This window comes from Vicia villosa, linkage group LG5 (assembly GCF_029867415.1).
Source record: "Vicia villosa cultivar HV-30 ecotype Madison, WI linkage group LG5, Vvil1.0, whole genome shotgun sequence".
Taxonomy (NCBI): domain Eukaryota; kingdom Viridiplantae; phylum Streptophyta; class Magnoliopsida; order Fabales; family Fabaceae; genus Vicia; species Vicia villosa.
The window spans coordinates 91,629,081-91,653,131 of NC_081184.1; the positions used below are offsets into that span (position 1 = coordinate 91,629,081).

At 38.5% G+C, this 24,051-nt stretch overlaps 1 protein-coding gene across 1 annotated transcript in view; it reads left to right on the top strand.

Annotated features, from left to right (window-relative positions):
• Window positions 1-873: 873 nt before the first annotated feature.
• The window catches only part of LOC131605006 (uncharacterized), a gene marked incomplete at its 3' end in the record, with an annotated part of 33,151 nt that continues 9,973 nt past the window's right edge, over window positions 874-24,051 (top strand). The window contains exons 1-6 of the mRNA XM_058877414.1: window positions 874-976; window positions 1,033-1,165; window positions 1,286-1,802; window positions 2,016-2,153; window positions 2,520-2,753; window positions 3,054-3,251. Coding sequence (XP_058733397.1) covers window positions 874-976; window positions 1,033-1,165; window positions 1,286-1,802; window positions 2,016-2,153; window positions 2,520-2,753; window positions 3,054-3,251 — 1,323 coding nt within the window. The remainder of the gene's footprint in view (window positions 977-1,032; window positions 1,166-1,285; window positions 1,803-2,015; window positions 2,154-2,519; window positions 2,754-3,053; window positions 3,252-24,051) is intronic.

Sequence of the window (24,051 nt, forward strand, 5' to 3'; positions counted from 1 at the left end):
ACTTTCATGTTGGAGTCAAAGGAAAATTCCGATTTCATATTTTCCAGAATTTTGTTGAAGTTTTAGCCTCTAGAATAATTTGTTTTTGGGTCATTTGTTGGGCCTGGGTTATGTTTTCAACCCGATTTAAGTTAGTAGTGAAGAAAACCTTATTTTGTTTTGTAAGGGCTGGCAGCCACTACTATACTTTTTACTTTCTTTCCACGAATTTTACTTTTGCTTTCATGATTAGAATGAAGAACTAATTCCCGAAGGCAAATTATTTTCTATGAAATCATTTGCTTAATTTGATTACAATTGTTTGCTTAATTCGATTGTTGCTCATAGGATAGAATAGATTAAATTCGATTGTATGCATATTCCTAAATTTAATTGCGTGTTATCATTTGCTTAATTCGTAAATTCGTCATATTCTTAACCGTTTGCTTAATTCGGTAAACAGGAACATAACTCTTATGATTTTGATAAGCGCTTGTCTGATTGATCTCATAATCGAATATGATCGAAGCCATTTAGGGATTAGTCGGAACCTGAATCAGTAGGATTAGCCGTTATAAGTTATTTTATTCACTTATTTCCTCTATTGTTCATAAATCGTTCTAAAACCATCAATTAGATTTCTATTAGTTAATATCAAAACAAGAATCCTTGCGATACGATACTCGAGTTGTCGTTACTGTTAACTACATTTTTCAAAAATACTCGTTTTTGATCCGTGCGCGACAGCGGAGCACTGGTAATCCGAATGGGGATAATGATGAGTTTCGTGCTTTGGGGAAATTCTAGAGGAACAATCTGCCTATCTTTGAGGGAGAGCACGAACCTAATAAGGCACAATCTTGGTTGAAGGCAATTGAGAAGATCTTTCGAGTTATGAATTGTATTGATGCGAAGAAGGTGCAGTTTGGTACACACATGCTCGAGAAGGAAGCCGAAGATTGGTGGGGTAACACTGCTCAGAGATTTGATGAAGAAAGTATTCAGATTACTTGGGATCTTTTCCGTGATGCATTTTGGAGAACTATTTTCCAGAGGATGTCCATGGAAAGAAAAAGGGGGAATTTATTGAGTTGACGAAAGGTAATGGTACCATAGCGGAGTATGCTGCGAGATTCCAAGAGTTGATTAAGTATCATCCCCATTACAATACTATGAATGCTGAGAGGTCTAAGTGTTTAAAATTTGTGAACGGGTTGCGACCTGATATCAAGAAGGCCATTGGTTACGAACAGATTACTCGTTTTGCGGAGTTGGTTAACAAGATTTGAATTTATGATGAGGATAGTAAGGAGAGTAGTTCCTACTACAAGTCTTTGAATGATAAGAAAGGCAAAGGGCAATTCCGTGGGAATCCGTATGTTGACAAGAAGAAGCAATCTGGTTATGGCAAGAAGTCGAGTGGGGGAGGAGCTTCTACTCCAGTTAAGTGTTTCAAATGTGGTATGGAAGGACATCGTGTTGTTGATTGTTCCAAGGTTGAAGTGACATGTTTCAAGTGTGGCAAGGCTAGTTACAAGGCAAACAAGTGTGGAGTTGGTTCGAGTGTGACTTGCTACCATTGCGGTGAGCAAGGGCACATTAGTACCAAGTGTGACAAACCAAAGAAGGAGCAAGCGAAAGGGAAGGTGTTTGCATTGTTTGGTGCCAAGACCACTACTAATGATAGGCTAATCCGAGGTACGGGCTTTATTAATGGTACACCTTTGATTGCTATTATAGATACCGGTGCAACATATTCTTTCATTTATTTGGAGTGTGCCATGAGATTCGATCTTGTTTTATCTGATATGCGTAGAAGTATGGTTATTGATACACCTGCTATGGGTTTCGTGTCTACTTCTTTTGTGTGTTTGAATTGTCCGTTGAGTATCTTCGGTAGGGATTTTGGGATTGATTTAGTTTGTCTTCCATTAGAGCAACTTGATGTGATTCTTGGTATGAATTAATTGGAATTCAATCGTGTGTATATTAACTGTTTCGATAAGACATTTATTTTTCCTGAAATTGGTGTTAAGGAGGATGTGTTTTTATCTGCTAAGCAAGTGGATGAATCTGTGAAAGATGGTGCTGAGTTGTTTATGTTGTTGGCAAATTTGGGTGTTCATGAGAAGAGGAAAATTGAAGAATTACCAATAGTTTGTGATTTTGCGGAGGTATTTCTGGAAGATGTAAGTGATTTACCTTCGGAACATGAGTTGAGTTTTCGATCGATTTAGTTCCTAGAACTAGTCCTATGTCGATGGCTCTGTATCGTATGTTTGCTTTTGAGTTGAAAGAGATGAAGAGTCAACTTGAGGATTTTATTGAGAAGAAGTTTATTCGTCCGAGTGTTTCGCCGTGGGGTGCACCTGTTTTGTTGGTTAAAAAGAAGGAAGATTCTATGAGACTTTGTGTTGATTATAGACAACTGAACAAAGTAACAATTAAAGTATCCACTTCTAAGGATTAATGATTTGATGGATCAGCTGGTGGGTGCTCGTGTGTTCAATAAGATTGATTTGAGGTCTGGATATCATCAGATTCGTGTGAAGGCGGAGAATATTCATAAAACTGCTTTTAGAACGAGCTATAGACAATATGAGTATTCAATGATGCCGTTCAGTGTGACTAATGCACCAGGTGTATTCATGGAGTATATGAATAGGATCTTTCATGATTATCTTGATAAATTTGTGGTTGTGTTTATCGATGATATTTTGATTTATTCCAACAGTGAAGACGATCATGTTGGGCATTTGAGAATTGTGTTATCGGTGTTGAAAGAGAAGAAGTTGTTTGCTAAGCTTTCTAAGTGTGAGTTCTGGTTGAAGGGAGTAAGTTTCCATAGTCATGTCATTCTAAGTGGAGGTATTTCTGTTGATCCGTCAAAGATTAAGGCTGGATCTCAATGGGAAGCTCCAAAATTTGTTTCTGAGATTAGAAGTTTTCTTGGTTTGGCTGGTTATTATAGAAAGTTGATTGAGGGATTTTCTAAGTTGTCATTACCATTGACGCAGTTGACCAGGAAGGGTCAAGCTTTTATTTGGACTTCACAATGTGAAGCTAATTTTCAGGAGCTTAAGAGAAGATTCACAACTACTCCTATTTTGATTCTGTCGGATCCGTTGGAACCGTTTGTTGTGTATTGTGATGCTTCTTTGATGGGTTTGGGAGATGTGTTGATGCAAAAAGGACAAGTGGTAGCTTATGCTTCAAGGAAACTTAAAGTGCACAAGTGGAATTATCCAACGCATGATTTAGAGTTGGCTGCTGTTGTGTTTGTGTTGAAACTATGGAGGCATTATTTGTTTGGATCGGGATTTATCGTGTATAGTGACCACAAGAGTTTGAAGTATCTGTTTGATTAGAAAGAATTGAATATGAGTGAAAGAAGATGGTTGGAATTCTTGAAGGACTATGATTTTGGTTTGAATTATCATATTAGAAAAGGTAATGTTGTAGCCGATGCATTAAGTAGGAAATTATTGCATATGTCGATGTTAATGGTGCGAGAATTGGAATTGTTGGAACAATTTTGAGATTTGAGTTTGGTTTGTGAAGCGACTTCTTCGTGTGTTAAGCTTGGTATGTTGATGCTTACTTGTGGTATTTGTAGCAACCTGCCTAAAAATTTAATTTAGAGAGTCGCCACCTATTCTGAAGGGCGAATAGGAAACCCTACGCAGATAAGAGATTGAGGGTAAGTTATTACAATCAGGCTGAGGGAAGGTATGAGGCACCCTCAGCCCTTTCCTAAAGGCTAACAGTCAAAGATTAGGGTTGCATGGCAGGAATTAGGGAGAAATGTGGCAAACAAAATTTTAGGACATGATTGAGATTTTAAAGAGGGGGACTCGCCTTGTTGCCAAGTGCCTACGTACCTCCTTAGGGAGGATCAGAGTCTACGTAGTTCGAGAAGGGTTGTATGCCAATTAGAGTTTGAATTTGATTTGATATGGTTTTTTAGAGGCTTTTTAGTTAGCCTATCGCGGTTTGTTTTGTCTTGTAATTTGAATGGATTTTAGAATTATTAGGGTTTGGGCGTACAACCCTGATTTGGCACAATTAACCGCAATGATCAATAGGTTTGATCACCATAGTTAAAAGATTAAGGATTTGCGTTGTTACCAATTCAAATCGATTAATTCGATTATCACTAATAACAACTTATTGTATTTTATTACTTTATGAATTTTATTTTTTATACTGCTACCTCTCATAATCGATTAGCACGACTACAAATAATAACAAGTTAAATTAAATAATGAGGCGAGATTAATCATCACAATCAATAAGATGATTGCAACCATTTAATCGAATTTAGTTTGATTTTTATTTTAATTAAATAGTATTTTAATTAAAATCATTGTTAACCATAGCGATCAATCGATTTAATCGGCACGAATAACAAATTGAGAATTTTTAATATAATCATTACATATTTATTTTATATAAAAAAATAATTATCATATAATTAATATATATTAAAAATAAGTATTTTAATTAAAATAAAACAAATGATTAAAATTTATTTTAGTTTTATTAAGGTTTTTATTCAGTGTGGTAACCTTGAGGGTTTATGTTATAGGGGATCAGATCTTGGGCATTAGATCTGAGTTGATAGTGGCTGAAGGGTCAAATTTTGAGGGTGCATGGTGGAGTTTAAGATCCAAGACGCACTGGATCGTGAGTAGCACATATTAGAAAAAATATATGGGGAAGCTGGGTGTTGAACCCGCGCCCCCAGGGTCATTCAACGCTCTTACCAACCCAACCAGGATGTTCACGCGTTTAGAAAATGCCTTTATCACAACAAATACAAAAATCAAGAAAATAAATGGAAAAGCTCGCGCGCAGATTCAAACTACCCAGTAGTACAGAGACACGTCATCGTCTTCTCCACTTACCCTGCAAACTTCAGAAAAAAACAGCTACGAAATAGCTACGGTTTTGGGTTCGTAGCAACTGCACTGAAAAATAGCGAATAGCTCACACATGAATATAAATCTTTCGCGACTCTATCATTCCCTTCGTCCCAATCACACGAGTTTGATGATACCCTCAATTAAATCTAATTTAGCCCCTAAGCAAAACCCCCAATTTGCAAACCCTAGACCTCGCGACGGTCATCAATGGCTAAACATGCATCAGGCGCGCAAATTTCAAACAACCAACCCAGAAACGATCATAACAACCATATAAAGCATAATACACAAACAATTCAGCCTATAAATGCCACAATGATGCAAATCGATCGAAAGTTCAGAACAACTTACTTTGACAAATTGGAGATTGTTCTGGGGTTGTTGGTGTCGTGTAAGTATCCCAACAGCTTCAGAATGATCCAAGGAAACTATAGCAATGCTTGAATCCCTTTGAAAACCGCCCAATCTTTGAAACCGAATTTCACTTTTCTTGAAGATTTTTGTGTTCTTGCAAGTCTGCCTCTCTCTCAATTTTTCGTCCCCAACCCTTATGCCTCAGCCTCTATACTTATAGTGAATCAGATTAGGTTTAGAAAAGAGTCTCAAAAGCCTTTAAATCCAATCTTTCTTCTTTGAGAATTTTGATTTGTTTCTTGAATAAAAAGCTACTATTTTGGCCAAGATTTGATTTTATCCTTCCCTAATCCAATTACCACGAAATTAGTAATATATTTTGTCATTAACATTGATTGGAAATCAACAAAATATATTTCTAACAAAATATTTAATTTTCTTACTTATTTAAATCATAAAAATCAATTTTTAATGAAATAAATATATTAAAAATTAAATAATATGTTTAAATTTCGTGGCATCCTATTGTGGGCATGTTAATAACTTGTGGACCAAGTTTGCATAAAAATACTATGGGCCCTTTTGCAAAGTTTCTCCATTTGAACCCTCCTTTTTCATATTTGGTCCCTAAAAATTTCCTAACTTTGATCAAGCATATTTCCTTCAATATTTGAGCTATGAAGGAGTTCTAATACTTTTTATAAACCTCAAGAGGTCCTCTATAAGCCACTTTGGAACATATTTTTCATTTGAAGCTCTTATCTTGATCATATTCTCTTTGGGAAAAAACTGCTTTTTGAAGGATGCCTGAAAATGACCTGTAATCTTTTGCTTTGTATCTCTTAAATGAAGCATTTCTAGCCTTGGCTTGTGAGACACAAAGTTATAGAGAATTCAATTTCCTTCAAAATAGGCTTTGAGTGGGGAATTTCTGATGTTCCATGTGAAAGTTATGCCCAGTCAAAGTTGGGTTGACTTTCTCCTAAGAAACCCTAATTTGAACCTTTTCATGTTTGTTCATTTCTGAGTTTCTGTTAATGGAATCATGATCAATTCTTGATCAAATGATGGTTATGCACCCCATACTTGATGTTTACCCAATGGTTAAAGTTTGGATCATACCTTGATTATGATTGACCTTTCAATTTGGATCAGTTGACTGTGAATTATCTGAATTATGTGAATGAGCCATGCCTTGAGATTTGAACCTTGTTTTTTGTTGTAAGAAAAGTGTGGGAGGTAAATTTTGGGGTATGACAGCTGCCCCTATTTAATTACCTTGGATTGGGTGACAAGAGGGTGTGTAGACCTCGCGTCGTTCCGATCGAAGAGTTATTAAATACTGGAAGACCCTTAAATTTACCTTGAGTTTGGGTATGGATGAAGAGAAATGTCCTGCTAAAGCCTGAGTCTTACATAGCGAGGACCTTTGTTGGTTGTGTAATTGGCTTGCTATGGTCAGCAAGCCTCCGCAGTTTGTGAACCCCCACTTACTATAGTTCTAGTAAGTTTCCGTAGTTTGTGGACCCCAATAGGATTGCTTGCTATAATTCTAGCAAGTTCACCTGCACCGACAGGGTTATCTGCGAATGTTATCGCAGAATTTACCTGTACCACCAATAGGGTTATTCGCGAGAGTTATCGCGAAATTTACCTATGTTATCAGGGTTATCTACGAATGCTATCGCAGAATTTACCTGTACCACCAATAGGGTTATTCACGAGTGTCGTCGCGAAATTTACCTATATTATCAGGGTTATCTACGAATGCTATCGCAGAATTTACCTGTACCACCAATAGGGTTATTCACGAATGTTATCGCGAAATTTACCTATATTATCAGGGTTATCTACGAATGCTATCGCAGAATTTACCTGTACCACCAATAGGGTTATTCACGAATGTTATCGCGAAATTTACCTATATTATCAGGGTTATCTACGAATGCTATCGCAGAATTTACCTGTACCACCAATAGGGTTATTCACGACTGTCGTCGCGAAATTTACCTATATTATCAGGGTTATCTACGAATGCTATCGCAGAATTTACCTGTACCACCAATAGGGTTATTCACGACTGTCGTCGCGAAATTTACCTATATTATCAGGGTTATCTACGAATGCTATCGCAGAATTTACCTGTACCACCAATAGGGTTATTCACGACTGTCGTCGCGAAATTTACCTATATTATCAGGGTTATCTACGAATGCTATCGCAGAATTTACCTGTACCACCAATAGGGTTATTCACGACTGTCGTCGCGAAATTTACCTATATAGAATTTTGTTTTGCAAATGCGCATGCATCATGCTTATGTGTTATGCACATGCCCCTGTCGATTGTATAATGCGTATGTGTGAATGCTTACACATGTATATGTTGTATGTATACTGACGAATGTATGCAATGATGTATGTATGATAAACTCTGACACCGCATGTCCTTATCACTCATCTCCTTATCACCCATTGCCTTTGTTTAACCTCTTTTGAATTGTTTGTGAACTCTGGCTCAGTTCGTATTCGGATGACTTGCCGACCCCCCCTTTTTTGTGAAAGGATCAACCTGGGGTAACACCAATGCAAAGTGTGTGTAGCCTTCCGGAGATTTTGTCTTTTTGCTTTTGTGTTGCAAGTTTGCAAGTTTCTCATGTTAAATCCATGTTAAAGTTTATAAAACTAAATTATCTTTTGCAAATGGTACTGAAATTAGAAATGAAGCATAGTATGCAAAAAAGAAATTTTATTGATATTGCCTTGAATTGGCGAGTGTACAGAAATGCGAATAAAGAAAATGACAAATAGAAATGATATTAATACTGCCGTTGCTCTTTTTTGTTTTCGAGGACCCCAATAATCCTTCGACTTCAGAAGTAGATGATTGCACGACCCTTTATCCTTCGTAGTTTGCCTTCGGCTTATGTCCGGTAATTCTGCTTTTGCTAGGCATAGTACTTCTTGACCGCGTCTGAATTGATTGGGTGCGGTAGCTCATCCCCATCCATTGTAGTGAGGACTAATGCCCCTCCTGAGAACACCGTTTTCACAATGTAGGGACCTTCGTAGTTAGGTGTCCATTTTCCACGGGCGTCGAGTCGAGGTAACAGTATCTTCTTAAGGACAATGTCACCTTCTTTGTAGGTTCGAGGTCGGACCTTCTTATCGAACGCTTTTTTCATCCTTTTCTGATAGAGTTGTCCATGACACAAAGCTGTCAGTCGCTTTTCTTCAATGAGATTAAGCTGATCAAAACGAGTTTTTACCCATTCCGACTCTTCTAACTTTGTGTCAGCTATGACTCTTAGTGACGGGATCTCCACCTCGATTGGGAGGACAGCTTCCATACCGTAGACTAGGGAAAAGGGGGTTGCCCCTGTAGACGTACGCACCGAGGTTCTGTAACCGTGTAGGGCGAAGGGGAGCATTTCGTGCCAATCCTTGTATGTTTTCACCATCTTTTGTATTATCTTTTTGATATTTTTGTTTGCAGCTTCGACAGCGCCGTTCATTTTAGGCCTGTATGGTGAAGAATTGTGGTGTTCAATCTTGAACTCCTCGCACAGCTCCCTCATCATGTTATTGTTCAGATTCGACCCATTATCGGTGATAATCCTGCTTGGAACCCCATACCGACATATGATATTATGCTTGATGAACCGAGTGACTACTTGTCTCGTTACGTTGGTGTAAGAGGCAGCTTCGACCCATTTGGTGAAGTAGTCTATGGCGACTAATATGAATCGGTGCCCATTTGAAGCTTTTGGTTCTATCATTCCTATCATGTCAATTCCCCACATTGCAAATGGCCATGGTGAACTCAGAACATTCAACGGGTTTGGTGGTACGTGCACCTTGTCAGCGTAGATCTGGCACTTGTGACAGGTCCTTGCATATTGGAAACAGTCGGCCTCCATTGTTAGCCAGTAATACCCTGCTCGCAGTATCTTCCTAGCCATTGAGTGTCCATTTGCATGGGTCCCAAAGGTTCCTTCATGTACCTCCCTGATAATCTCCTTGGCCTCGTTTTTATCTACACACCTCAACAACACTGAATCATAGTTCCTTTTGTATAGGATGCTTCCGCTTAAGAAGAACTTGGATGCAAGTCTCCTCAGTGTCTTTTTATCAATTGTTGAGGCATTCTCCGGGTATTCTTGTTTTTCCAGGTACTCTTTAATGTCGTGGTACCATGGTTTGTTGTCAGACTGCTCCCCAATCGCAAGGCAATAGGCAGGTTCGTCGAAGTGTCTAACAGTTATTCGTGGTTCATGATTTGGCCAGGTCACCTTGAACATAGAGGAGAGCGTTGCTAGTGCGTCGGCTATTTGATTTTCTTCCCTCGGGATATGAGTAAAAGTGATAGTATCAAATTCAGCCGTCAACTCCAGTATAAGGTCTCGGTACGGGATTAGTTTTGCATCTCGAGTGTCCCATTCTTTGTTGACTTGATGGATTACCAATGCTGAGTCTCCGTATACATCAAGGAGTTTGATCCTTAGGTCGATTGCAGCTTCTAACCCCAATATGCATGCTTCGTATTCTGCAATGTTGTTGGTGCAATCGAAACATAGTCTTGCAGTGAAGGGTAAGTGCCGGTCATCGGGAGATGTCAACACTGCCCCTATGCCATGTCCTAGTGCATTTGAGGCACCGTCGAACATGAGTTTCCATACCAAACCCGGTTCAGGTCCTTCGTCGGGTCCTGGTATTTCATAGTCTCTTACTAGCATAATATCCTCATCGGGGAAGTCGAACTTCATGGATTGGTATTCCTCAAGGGGTTGGTGGGCAAGGTGTTCCGCCAGTACACTCCCTTTTATTGCTTTTTGAGTTACATATTGTATGTCGTATTCGGACAGTAACATTTGCCACCTTGCAATTCTACCCGTGAGCGCCTGTTTTTCGAACACGTATTTTAAAGGATCCATTCTCGATATTAGCCACGTGGAATGATTCAGCATATATTGCCTTAGACGTTTGGAGGCCCATGCTAGGGCACAACATGTCTTTTCCAATGGTGAATACCGAGATTCGCAATCCGTGAATTTCTTACTGAGGTAGTAGATAGCGTGTTCTTTCCTGCCTGTTTCATCTTGTTGCCCCAGTACACACCCCATAGATCTTTCAAGTACTGTGAGGTACATGATCAGCGGTCTTCCGGGTACGGGAGGTAAAAGTATCGGTGGTTCTTGTAAGTAGTTCTTTATAGTTTCGAAGGCTACTTGGCAATCGTCGTTCCACTTGATAGGTTGATCCTTCCTGAGTAGTTTGAATATAGGCTCGCATGTAGCTGTTAGATGTGAAATGAACCTTGAGATGTAATTCAATCGGCCCAGGAAACCTCGCACCTCTTTTTCTGTTTTTGGAACGGGCATCGCTTGTATGGCTTTTACTTTATCAGGATCAACCTCTATACCTCGTTGGCTTACAATGAACCCCAACAGCTTTCCCGATCTTACACCAAATGTGCACTTATTCGGGTTCAACCTCAACTTGTACTTCTTCAGGCGTTCAAACAGCTTATGTAGATTTGTAATATGCTCTTCTTCTGTGCCGGATTTGGCGATCATATCATCTACATATACTTCGACCTCTTTATGGATCATATCATGGAATAATGTAACCATGGCCCTTTGATATGTTGCCCCTGCGTTTCTCAACCCGAAAGGCATTACTTTGTAACAGAAAGTGCCCCAAGATGTCATGAAGGTTGTTTTCTCCATATCTTCGGGCGCCATCTTGATCTGATTATACCCGGAAAAACCATCCATAAAAGAGAACACTGAGGCTTGTGCTGTATTGTCCACCAAGATATCTATATGTGGTAGTGGGAAATCGTCCTTCGGACTTGCTTTATTTAGATCTCTGTAATCTACACACATGCGTACTTTCCCGTCTTTCTTAGGAACTGGTACTATGTTTGCAATCCATGGTGGGTAGTCAACCACGGCGAGAAACCCGGCGTCGAATTGTTTGAGCACCTCTTCCCTAATCTTACTATCCATATCTGGTCGAACCCTTCTGCGCTTTTGCCTGACCGGCGCACATCCTTCTTTGAGAGGTAACCTGTGTACCACGATATCCGTATCCAAACTCGGCATGTCACGGTATGACCAAGCAAAAATCTCTGCATACTCGTGGAGGAGCTTGATTAGCGTTGCTTTTACGTCCTTACCTAGCGTTGCCCCAATCTTAATGTTCTTGGGTTCTTTATCTGTTCCCAAGTTTATGATTTCAATGGCCTCTTGTGGAGGGAGCATGCTCTTGGATTCCTTATCCACTAACCTTGACAACTCTTCCGGAAGTTCATCGTCTTCCTCATCCCCTTCTTCAGCCTGATTAGCGAGAGCCTCGAGTTTGTATAGAGTCTCAGCAGTATTATTATCGGTGGTGTCGGAAGGTGATCTGCACATGTTTTATTTTTTTGTTTTCTTTTAGTATGCAGATGTGAACGTGCTTTGTTTGTGCAAGAAATTTATTTGTCATTTTCAGAAATGGAAAAGGAATAAATGCGAGAAAAGACAATGTTTTCAATACCAAAATGCAAAGACAATTTTATTAATAAACTTCGAACTTGAAAGTAAATGGGGCCCTTACAAACTAACTCTATGCTTCGGGCGAGGCATGCACTTTATTGTTTTTTTATTTGAAAAAGGGAAATAAAACACACAAAAGCAAATTACTTTGAAATGAAAACTATCTCCGGTATCTCCATGCTTGTCCAATTCTGTAGCTGTTCTCCTGGTCTGATTTCTCGGATGAAGTTGGATGTCCCTTCTCGAGAATCCTTGTTGGACACCATAGCTACATGTTCATACCCACCATTCACAAAAGTTTGCATTATTGGGGGAAATTGTTGTTCCTCCTTTTTGATGCTTTTGAACTTGGTGGGTTGATATCCTAACCCTGAGCGATCTTTCTTCTCTGACACCTCTGGTAGCTTGCCCCATCCTTTAGCATCTGTGTCTTGTAGATCCTTCCACGATGTCACCGCCCTTCTTATCTTCTCCACTGGTAGTGTGGTAGCAGTTGCAATTTCTAGAGCTTGAAATGCGGTACCCAATGCTTCGTCTCCAACCTCAATATATCTGTATGAGTTTAGATTGCTGACAAATATATCCTCTTCTCCATTGATAGTCACTATGGAGTTCCCATTCACAAACTTTAGTTTCTGATGGAGGGTGGAGGTGACTGCCCCAGCTGCATGAATCCAAGGACGTCCTAGTAAGCAGGTATAAGCTGGCTCGATTTCCATCACTTGGAAGTTGATGCAGAAGGTGTGGGGACCAATTATGACAGGGAGGTCTACTTCTCCAAACACCGGACTCTGTGATCCATCGAAAGCCTTAACCACCAGACGACTAGGTCTAACCACAAGTCCCTCTAAGGCTATCTTGTCAAGTGTTGCTTTTGGCATCACGTTTAAGGATGACCCTGTGTCGATCAAAACTCTAGCTAGATGAGCCTTCCCACATTGCATGGAGATATGCAAGGCTTTGTTGTGTGACTTTCCTTGTAGGGGTAGCTCATTGTCACTGAAACCTAGGCATGCCCCAGCAGTTAGATTGGCTACCATTCCGTCAAACTGGTTGACTGTGATGTCCTTAGTCACATGGGCAGCGTTTAGGATCTTCATCAGAGCATCTCGATGTTTCTCAGAGTGTATCAATAGTGATAAGAGCGATATCTTAGATGGTGTCTGTTGCAACTGATCTACCACTCTATAATCACTTTTCTTAATCAGAGCGAGAAACTCCTCCGCATCCTTGTTAGAAGTTTCTTTATCCTTAGGTTCAGACTCGGCACTTGGTCTCATGACTACTTGTTCTCCAGATTGTGTCAAGTTTTCACTAGACTTTGGTTGTACTTGCGCAGTTTTGAATATGCGCCCACTACGGGTCATGCCCCCAGGTCCAACAATGCTTGACACTGCAGTATTGGTATCGGTCTCATATTCCCATGGTACCGCTTTCATCTTGTCCAAAGGATATGGTCCTCTGATTGGGATGATCTTGGTACGCTCTTGCGTAGGTATCATCACTGGTGGTCTAGAGCATGGGATAATCAATGGTTTCCTTGCCCCTTGTGCAGGTATCATTAAAGGCTCGTTTCTTTCCATCATCGCCACATATTCCTCTTCAGGGTGTTCCTTTAATTGGATCAATCCTTGATCCATGAGCCTTTGCAAAGTGTCTTTGAAAGCTTCATTATGTTCTAGGATAAACCCCTTTATAAGAAGATACCTCTTAAGTGCATCTATGGGGGAGTTCCGTTGTTGAACCAACTCTTTCTCATTGACAACTTCTATTGCATTGACTGCGCCTTCATGGTGTGGCATCGGATTTGTTTTCACATTGGGTTTGTCAAAGGCGATTGCCCCTGACTCAATCAGATCTTGGACTATGTGTCTAAAAGCCCAACATTTCTCCAGGGTATGTCCAGGAGAATTGGCGTGAAATTCACACCTTTCATTTGGCTTGTAGTTGGGTGTAACCTTGCCTGGAGGAAGAGGTGGCAGTGGCCTAACTTCTACCAAGGATTCATTTATTAAATATTTCAGAATTTCTTTCTTGGAAGTAGGTAGCGGATCGAATCTCCTTTGTCCTCCCTGAAATCGGTTTTGTTGTGGTGGATATGACATGGGAGGTCTGCTCTCCTGATGCCCTACAGCATTAGTCTCTCCTTCCTTCTTCTTTGTGAAGTTAGGGGTAGGCCTCTTCGCCTGATAGGAGTTAGATGATGCTCCTTGTATTTTCCCGCTCTTAATTCCGTCTTCTATTCTTTCACCAATAACCACTAAATCTGAAAACCCTGAGGACACACTCCCTACCATTTTATCGTAGTATGGCCCTTGTAATGTAGCCATAAACATTTTTACGAGTTCTTTTTCCAACAGGGGAGGTTGGACTCGGGAGGCCATTTCCCTCCACCTCTGTGCATATTCCTTGAACGATTCCTCTTTCTTTTGTGACAAATTTTGGAGTTGCATCCGATCGGGTGCCATGTCCAAATTGTATTTATATTGCTTTAGGAACGTATTAGCAAGGTCGGTCCAGCTTCGGATGTGAGACTTCTCTAATTGCATATACCAGTCAACTGATGCTCCACTCAAGCTATCTTGGAAAAAATGCATCATCAACTTTTGATCATGAGCATAAGCAGCCATTTTTCGTACATACATGCGCAAGTGACTCTTCGGACAAGAGAGTCCCTTGTACTTTTCAAAGTCGGGTATCTTGAATTTATGAGGAATAGTCAAATCCGGCACCAAGCTCATTTCATAGGTATCCACATCAAAGACATCATATCCTTCCATTGCTTTCATCCTTTCTTCCAGCGCCTTGATTTGTTCACTCTCCTTGGAATTCTCCCCAGAATCAGCAGAGGTCAGCTTTGGTTGAGGGACTTGATCTGTGTCATTAGTGTCCCCATACTGTAGATTCAGGTAGTCCTCATCCCTAAGCGGATTGTTGATTGGAATGCGAACTGTGCGAGACGTCCCTTCTTTCTGAGTAGTAGGGATAAATCCTTCTTGAGAGGCCTCTCCCTCTTCATGGGTCGTAGTAACCCTTTTTGAGGAGTGAGCTTTTGCCTTGTGAGGGTCATGACCCTTAACATATCCTACCAATGGGTTGCCATCTTTAGGTATCTCTTCATACTGATCATGAACTTCCTTAGCTTTGTCTTGCTTATCTTTGAGGTCTTTCATGAAGCTCAGCACTTGGGCCATTCCTCCCTGGAGGTCTTCAACAGTACCTTTCAGCTGGGTCATTTCCTCACGAAGGGCGGCTTGATTCTGCTCTAGCTGTTCCATTGCTTTCTTCTTCTGAGCTCTGGTCTTGATTTGTGGTTGAGTTGCAATGGTGTGACTGGAGATGAAGATAGTTTTTTTTGCTTTAATGTTTTGAAAAATAAATATGATATGCATGCTATGAATGATATGGTTATGCAATGCTTATGTCTTATCCACACTATTATAATACACATATATATTTATATATTATTTTTGTTCCTCTTTTTTTTTTTTTTTATATATACATGTACATTTTTCTCTCTTTTTTTGCATATGTATTATGTATATATTTTTTTGCATATGTATTTACTATTATTTTTTCTTTTTGTACATGTACATACACATATGTTTTTTTTTTAAGAGGTAAACAAAGTTGGCGAATATTTATAGAAACGATGAGTAACGAAAAAGAAACACACTTTATTGAAATAAAATACTAAAAACGAACTCCATTGTCGGTTAACAAAGATAGAAATTGAAATAACAAATTGAAAATACTTGGAAAAAAGGAAAATAATCTAAAACTAAGAACGCCTTTGGATGTCTTCCTTGAACTTATCCACCATATCTCTACAAAGCTCTATGAATTCCTTGACTTCCTTGGGAAGGATAACAAGAGAGGTTTCCGCCTTTGCCAAACTCCTTGGGATGTCTAGGATTAGATCGTTGCACAAGTAAACTAGCTTGTCATAATTATCGCGGCACTTCTCGTATTCTTCCAACATCTTAGGAACCATGCTCACGTGCTCATAAGCAGTAGAAACAATTGTGTATTGTCTCTCCCAATAGTCCCTTTCATCCCTTGCAGCATCACATAACTCTTTTTGCCTTAGTAGTAATTGCCTCATCAAAGCCAAAGCTTGAAGTGCTCTAAGGCGTTCATCGGTGCGTATTAAAAGTGCTTCTTCCGCGGCCACTCTTCTTGTGTGTTCTTCTTGTCCAGCATTGCGAGCTTCTTGAAGATCAAACTTTAAATCCCTTATTTCTTCTTCTTGGTCCTTAGTTCTATCCGTTAATTCAAAGACCACAGCTTCTAGATTTTTCTCAGATTCCGCTTTGTCGTGGGACGCCTTTTCATAACGTCTCCTCCATCTTGCAATCTCCACATCCGCTTGTGCCAACCTTTCATTATGTGATTCTAGATTAAAATTAGCACTTAGAACTCCCTCGGTTGCACGCTTTCTTTTACTTCTTTGCCTATCATTTTCTTCTTTCATCGCTTGGAGTTCTTGATTTTTCTCTTTAAGGTCAAAGCGTAGTTGGCTCCTTTCATTAGTAAGTTGATGCAAATCAAGTTCTAATTTCTCTTTCTCCTTTCGGGACGCCTCTAGGGCAGCCCTGATTCCTTCTATCTCTTCGATGGATAAAGGAACAGGATCAGGAGAATCAGGCTTGTAGGCGGGATCCACAACAAAAGGAAGCAATACTTTCTTAACTCTTTCTTGAACCCATGCGGTATAAGATGCTTTCGCAATTACATTCTTTGGTCCAAAGTCTCTCCTTTGCACATTACTCCAAGCTTGAATTACTTTTTTCCATGTTCTTGGTTCACCTTTACCATTATCATGCAAAATTAATTCTTTTATGCGTTTTTCAGAAGGTTCCTTATCCATGGAATGACCCAATTGACGTAGTGCTAAAGTAGGATTATAATTGATACAACCAAGAGTTCCTATCAATGGCACATTGTTGAATTCTCCGCATTTGTAAATGATCTTATCTGAATTTAATTTTCTTGCATACCATAGAATAGAATCCGCTTTAAGAGCCCTTAATTTTTGAGACCAATCATTCCTAGTTAATTCTCTGATGAAGCAACTAGCTTTGTAGAGATGGGAAGTCAACCAAGAATAGAGCAAATGAACACAACACACTAGCACTCCTCTCTTTCTTTCATACCTCATATGAATAGCATAGTAAATGTTAGCGAGGATAGTCGGAGTTGGATCTTTGTCAAAAAGCCTAAAAGAAGTGAAAGCATGAATAGCGGTAGGATCAACATAGTCAATATTCTTTGGCAATAAAACAACACCAAAAACCAAAAGAGCTAATACATGTCCACAAATGTCCCATTGTTTCCTTTGAGCAAACATTAATGCTTGATTTTCTAAATAAGATCTTTTGAACCCATGCACTTCTCCCTCAGTTTTATAATGAACTTTTAATTCTGCAGCGGACATTCCTAAAGCCTTTTCTAGATCTGAAAAGTCCACTTCCTTACCCACACCAGTATAGAATTCCTTTTTTATCCTCGAAAAACCCAACATAGCATCCATTTCTTCTATGGTAGGTGCTAACTGAAAATCCTGGAAAGTAAAACATCTCAAAGGCGGATCATAGAATTGTACCAAAGCGGTGATAGCTTCTTCTTGCACCTTTACCCTTAGCAAATCCAAGATATTACCATAGCGGATCTCAAACCTATCCAAAGCACCTGATGGCAATTTTTCTTTGATGATCTTCAATTTCTTAATGTCTGGAGTAGAAACAGTAAAGTGCACGATTGTCTTCTTCGTACTCATCCTTCCTACACATTCACCAACAAAATACATTTTACCAAATATATAAACATATATGTGTATTATTATTTTTATTTGTGGATAAGACATGATGAAAAATGCAAATGATTAGATGATGCATGCAAACACATAACAAAAAAAAAAAATATACAAACATAAAAAAAACAATTAAGCAAAAAAAACATGGTATTTCAGAGAACCCAGGTTCATAGGTTCGACGTAGGGGGCTCTTGGGAGCCAACCTTTATATGGGGGTTCTAAAAGGTCTCATGGGGTCGTTCGTAGCCTCCGAGACTTTTTCGTCTCTTCGGATTTTGGAACAACTCACTTTATCCATGAGGTTCGAATTTTTGGGTAGGTTCCCGGAGAGATCAGCTAAGTATCCAGTCCAGCCCTCCACAAAGTCAAGCTTCGTTTCGGACCTTTCCAAATACCTAACCCACTCCGAGTGGAGTTATCAGTGAGATTCGTAAGGCGATTCATGTCCCCTTTTGGTCTCAAAGTTAACTCCCACATTTAAGGTTTAACCGACATAAAAAATAGAGCAAATATATATAAAAATAAAAGCAGATATTTTCAGGCAAATAAAAAAACACAAAACAAATAAACAAATAAATAATTTAATGTATATTAAAAGATAAACCTCCCCCCAAACCCTAAATGTGGCAATTTGCCAACCCTAAAATGCGCCACAAACACTAAACCACAAACCACGAGCCATAAACCTAAACCCACTCAAGCCTTAGGAGCATAATAATTCACTAAAAGTGTGTCCCCAGCAGAGTCGCCAGCTGTAGCAACCTGCCTAAAAATTTAATTTAGAGAGTCGCCACCTATTCTGAAGGGCGAATAGGAAACCCTACGCAGATAAGAGATTGAGGGTAAGTTATTACAATCAGGCTGAGGGAAGGTATGAGGCACCCTCAGCCCTTTCCTAAAGGCTAACAGTCAAAGATTAGGGTTGCATGGCAGGAATTAGGGAGAAATGTGGCAAACAAAATTTTAGGACATGATTGAGATTTTAAAGAGGGGGACTCGCCTTGTTGCCAAGTGCCTACGTACCTCCTTAGGGAGGATCAGAGTCTACGTAGTTCGAGAAGGGTTGTATGCCAATTAGAGTTTGAATTTGATTTGATATGGTTTTTTAGAGGCTTTTTAGTTAGCCTATCGCGGTTTGTTTTGTCTTGTAATTTGAATGGATTTTAGAATTATTAGGGTTTGGGCGTACAACCCTGATTTGGCACAATTAACCGCAATGATCAATAGGTTTGATCACCATAGTTAAAAGATTAAGGATTTGCGTTGTTACCAATTCAAATCGATTAATTCGATTATCACTAATAACAACTTATTGTATTTTATTACTTTATGAATTTTATTTTTTATACTGCTACCTCTCATAATCGATTAGCACGACTACAAATAATAACAAGTTAAATTAAATAATGAGGCGAGATTAATCATCACAATCAATAAGATGATTGCAACCATTTAATCGAATTTAGTTTGATTTTTATTTTAATTAAATAGTATTTTAATTAAAATCATTGTTAACCATAGCGATCAATCGATTTAATCGGCACGAATAACAAATTGAGAATTTTTAATATAATCATTACATATTTATTTTATATAAAAAAATAATTATCATATAATTAATATATATTAAAAATAAGTATTTTAATTAAAATAAAACAAATGATTAAAATTTATTTTAGTTTTATTAAGGTTTTTATTCAGTGTGGTAACCTTGAGGGTTTATGTTATAGGGGATCAGATCTTGGGCATTAGATCTGAGTTGATAGTGGCTGAAGGGTCAAATTTTGAGGGTGCATGGTGGAGTTTAAGATCCAAGACGCACTGGATCGTGAGTAGCACATATTAGAAAAAATATATGGGGAAGCTGGGTGTTGAACCCGCGCCCCCAGGGTCATTCAACGCTCTTACCAACCCAACCAGGATGTTCACGCGTTTAGAAAATGCCTTTATCACAACAAATACAAAAATCAAGAAAATAAATGGAAAAGCTCGCGCGCAGATTCAAACTACCCAGTAATACAGAGACACGTCATCGTCTTCTCCACTTACCCTGCAAACTTCAGAAAAAAACAGCTACGAAATAGCTACGGTTTTGGGTTCGTAGCAACTGCACTGAAAAATAGCGAATAGCTCACACATGAATATAAATCTTTCGCGACTCTATCATTCCCTTCGTCCCAATCACACGAGTTTGATGATACCCTCAATTAAATCTAATTTAGCCCCTAAGCAAAACCCCCAATTTGCAAACCCTAGACCTCGCGACGGTCATCAATGGCTAAACATGCATCAGGCGCGCAAATTTCAAACAACCAACCCAGAAACGATCATAACAACCATATAAAGCATAATACACAAACAATTCAGCCTATAAATGCCACAATGATGCAAATCGATCGAAAGTTCAGAACAACTTACTTTGACAAATTGGAGATTGTTCTGGGGTTGTTGGTGTCGTGTAAGTATCCCAACAGCTTCAGAATGATCCAAGGAAACTATAGCAATGCTTGAATCCCTTTGAAAACCGCCCAATCTTTGAAACCGAATTTCACTTTTCTTGAAGATTTTTGTGTTCTTGCAAGTCTGCCTCTCTCTCAATTTTTCGTCCCCAACCCTTATGCCTCAGCCTCTATACTTATAGTGAATCAGATTAGGTTTAGAAAAGAGTCTCAAAAGCCTTTAAATCCAATCTTTCTTCTTTGAGAATTTTGATTTGTTTCTTGAATAAAAAGCTACTATTTTGGCCAAGATTTGATTTTATCCTTCCCTAATCCAATTACCACGAAATTAGTAATATATTTTGTCATTAACATTGATTGGAAATCAACAAAATATATTTCTAACAAAATATTTAATTTTCTTACTTATTTAAATCATAAAAATCAATTTTTAATGAAATAAATATATTAAAAATTAAATAATATGTTTAAATTTCGTGGCATCCTATTGTGGGCATGTTAATAACTTGTGGACCAAGTTTGCATAAAAATACTATGGGCCCTTTTGCAAAGTTTCTCCATTTGAACCCTCCTTTTTCATATTTGGTCCCTAAAAATTTCCTAACTTTGATCAAGCATATTTCCTTCAATATTTGAGCTATGAAGGAGTTCTAATACTTTTTATAAACCTCAAGAGGTCCTCTATAAGCCACTTTGGAACATATTTTTCATTTGAAGCTCTTATCTTGATCATATTCTCTTTGGGAAAAAACTGCTTTTTGAAGGATGCCTGAAAATGACCTGTAATCTTTTGCTTTGTATCTCTTAAATGAAGCATTTCTAGCCTTGGCTTGTGAGACACAAAGTTATAGAGAATTCAATTTCCTTCAAAATAGGCTTTGAGTGGGGAATTTCTGATGTTCCATGTGAAAGTTATGCCCAGTCAAAGTTGGGTTGACTTTCTCCTAAGAAACCCTAATTTGAACCTTTTCATGTTTGTTCATTTCTGAGTTTCTGTTAATGGAATCATGATCAATTCTTGATCAAATGATGGTTATGCACCCCATACTTGATGTTTACCCAATGGTTAAAGTTTGGATCATACCTTGATTATGATTGACCTTTCAATTTGGATCAGTTGACTGTGAATTATCTGAATTATGTGAATGAGCCATGCCTTGAGATTTGAACCTTGTTTTTTGTTGTAAGAAAAGTGTGGGAGGTAAATTTTGGGGTATGACAGTATTCTCGATGAGATTTGCGAAGGTCAGAAATGGGATTTGAAATTGGTTGACAAGATGACATTTATTAATCAAGGAAAAGGTGGTGATTTTCGGATTGATGAGAATGGTGTCATGAGGTGTTGTGATCGAGTTTGTATTCTTGATGTTTCGGATTTGAAAAAGAGGATTTTGGATGAAGGGCATCAAAGTGGTTTGAGTATTCACCCTGGTGCTACTAAGTTATATCAAGACTTGAGAAAGTTATTCTGGTGGCAAGGTATGTAGAAGTGTCATACCCTAATTTTTGACCCCCCTGAGATGACATATCTTCAGGATTTTCATCAAGTCAAAGTAAGTACCCAGAGCAGTCTGACATTCAATCGAGGGTGTTCAAAAACAAGAAAACTCAGGCAAAGGATCAATCAATAGGAGGATTAGTCTCTAACACAATCATGAGACTCAAGAGCTTCATTATTTCACCTATGATTTATTAGACACCCAGTCATCTAAGTACAGAATTACTCAGATCAACAGACCAGGGTTTGGAGCCTTATCAAGGACTAAAATCAGGGAACACTTTTGGAAAACCCTAAAAAGCCCTAGGGGACCATTCAAAGACATCAATCATCTTCAAATAACTCATATGACAAGATCCACTGGACATTACACCTCAATTCAAAGTCTACAGTCATCATTGTCCTCTGGTCGACAATTAGGGTTTTTGACCTAATTCCCCAAGATAGTTGACTTTTAATCAGGGCATGGATCTAAAACTCAAGACATGATCCAAGAGTCTCTATTACCTCAATATAATCCCTTTACATCATTCATTTAAGGAGAAGATCTTGTTTCTACACAAAAGTCCAAAATCTCACCTTATTTGGAAAAAGTCAACTGTATGGGATCACCATTGACTTTTGAGATTTTTGGTCAAACCATGACTTTCAAGGATCAATATCATCAATATATGGATATTAAAGTCATTTGACCAAAAAAATTCAAAGAAATTCATCAAGGAGCAAAAAGTCGGGAATTAGGGTTTTTTAAGGCATGGTGAGAACTCAAAATTTCACCTACACAACTCAAAAAACTTCCAACATGAAAGTTGTAGATCTTGCAAAATAAAACAACATCTTACAAAGGAACTTTTTTCAAAAGATCAATCATTTAAGAGTTTTGGAAATTTTGGAGTTTTAGGTCATAAACACTTAGAAATTTTTTCTAAGTGTTTTAACCTAGTTTTCTTCCAACTTTGGCCTCATTTCTCACAAATTTGCCAAAGGATTCTGAAGAAACTCCAAACTAATGATTTGAAGTAGATGTTTAGGGCTTTCCAAATTGTGTTCAACCTTCTCCAAATTCATTTTGAGCTAAGAGTTATGCTTGTTCAAAGTTGGCCTCATGAAGTGAAATTATAGGTCATGTACAATTTGAAACTTTGCAATTTTGTGCATTTTGCTTCACTAAGTGATGCTACACGACCTCTAATACATCTGAAACCATACCACACATCCAAATTCATCATTGCATAAGGATTAGAGAAGATTCCCAAAAACAAAGGCATGTGATTATGTAATGATTGCATTTTTGAATTTATGGCAAATGATGAATCATCAAGGAATCTTGTTCTAAGCCAATTAGAACTCTCCTCTGAATCAGAAATGTTCCCTTGGATCATACAAGATCAATGGTTGGGGAAGCTAGCCCGAAAATGCATCATTGCATTTAGGATCTTTTCAAATTTTCTTCTTGGCTAAGAAACCAAAACTCTCTCATTAAGCAAGCTTACTCTCTCAATCAGTACTGAACCATTTACCTATAAATAGGGGAGCATACTTCAGTAGAAAAACACACCAAAGCAACTCAATTCCTTGCTTTCTCTTTCTCTTCTCATGCTTATTGTTTTTCAAAGTTCTTGGTGTCATACCCCAATTTTTGACCTAAGATACCACCTCATATCATCGGCATATGCATCATTTGCATCTCTAACAAATTGCATAGTTTGCGTTTGTTACTTGTGCTCAGCAGGGTTTAATCAAGAGATCATTCATCAGTGCAAGAAACAATCAATTAGGTTTTTGTTCTCCCTTCATTTCAAATGAATCATCTTCATCAACAATCAACATTTGGTCCTCAGAGATTCATTTCAACAAGCTCAAAGGCTCTGAACCAACCAGATTAGGGTTTTGACTGAAGATAGCATACTCCTAACTTTTGCTCAGGATTTGACCTAATGACTTGGGACATGATATCAAGACCCCAAGTGCATCATTTTGACCTAATCCATTGGCTCATAACATCTCCTACAGAAAGATTGATCAGACAAATCCTCAGATCAGGGTTTTGAACTATCAGGGACTGAAATCAGGGATCACATTTGGGAAACCCTAAAAATCCCCAGGAAGTCAATAAAAGGTTTCAATAATCTTCAAATAATCCCTATGACAAAATCCAATGGAAATTACATCTCAATTCAAGATCTACAGTCATCAATTTCATCTGGTCGACAATTAGGGTTTTTGACCTAATTCACTGAACAACTGCCTTTTTAATCAGGACAGGGTGTCACAACTCAAACTATGATTCAATATCCTCCAATACCTCAATATGATCCATTCATACCATTCATTTGATGAGGATAGCCTGTTTCATTTGAAATCTCCAGAAACGCGATTCGTCTGAAAAAGTCGACTGTACAAGATCACCATTGACTTTTGGGGAATTTTGGTCAACCATGACTTTTGAAGTTTTAAATCATCAATATATGATATGAGAA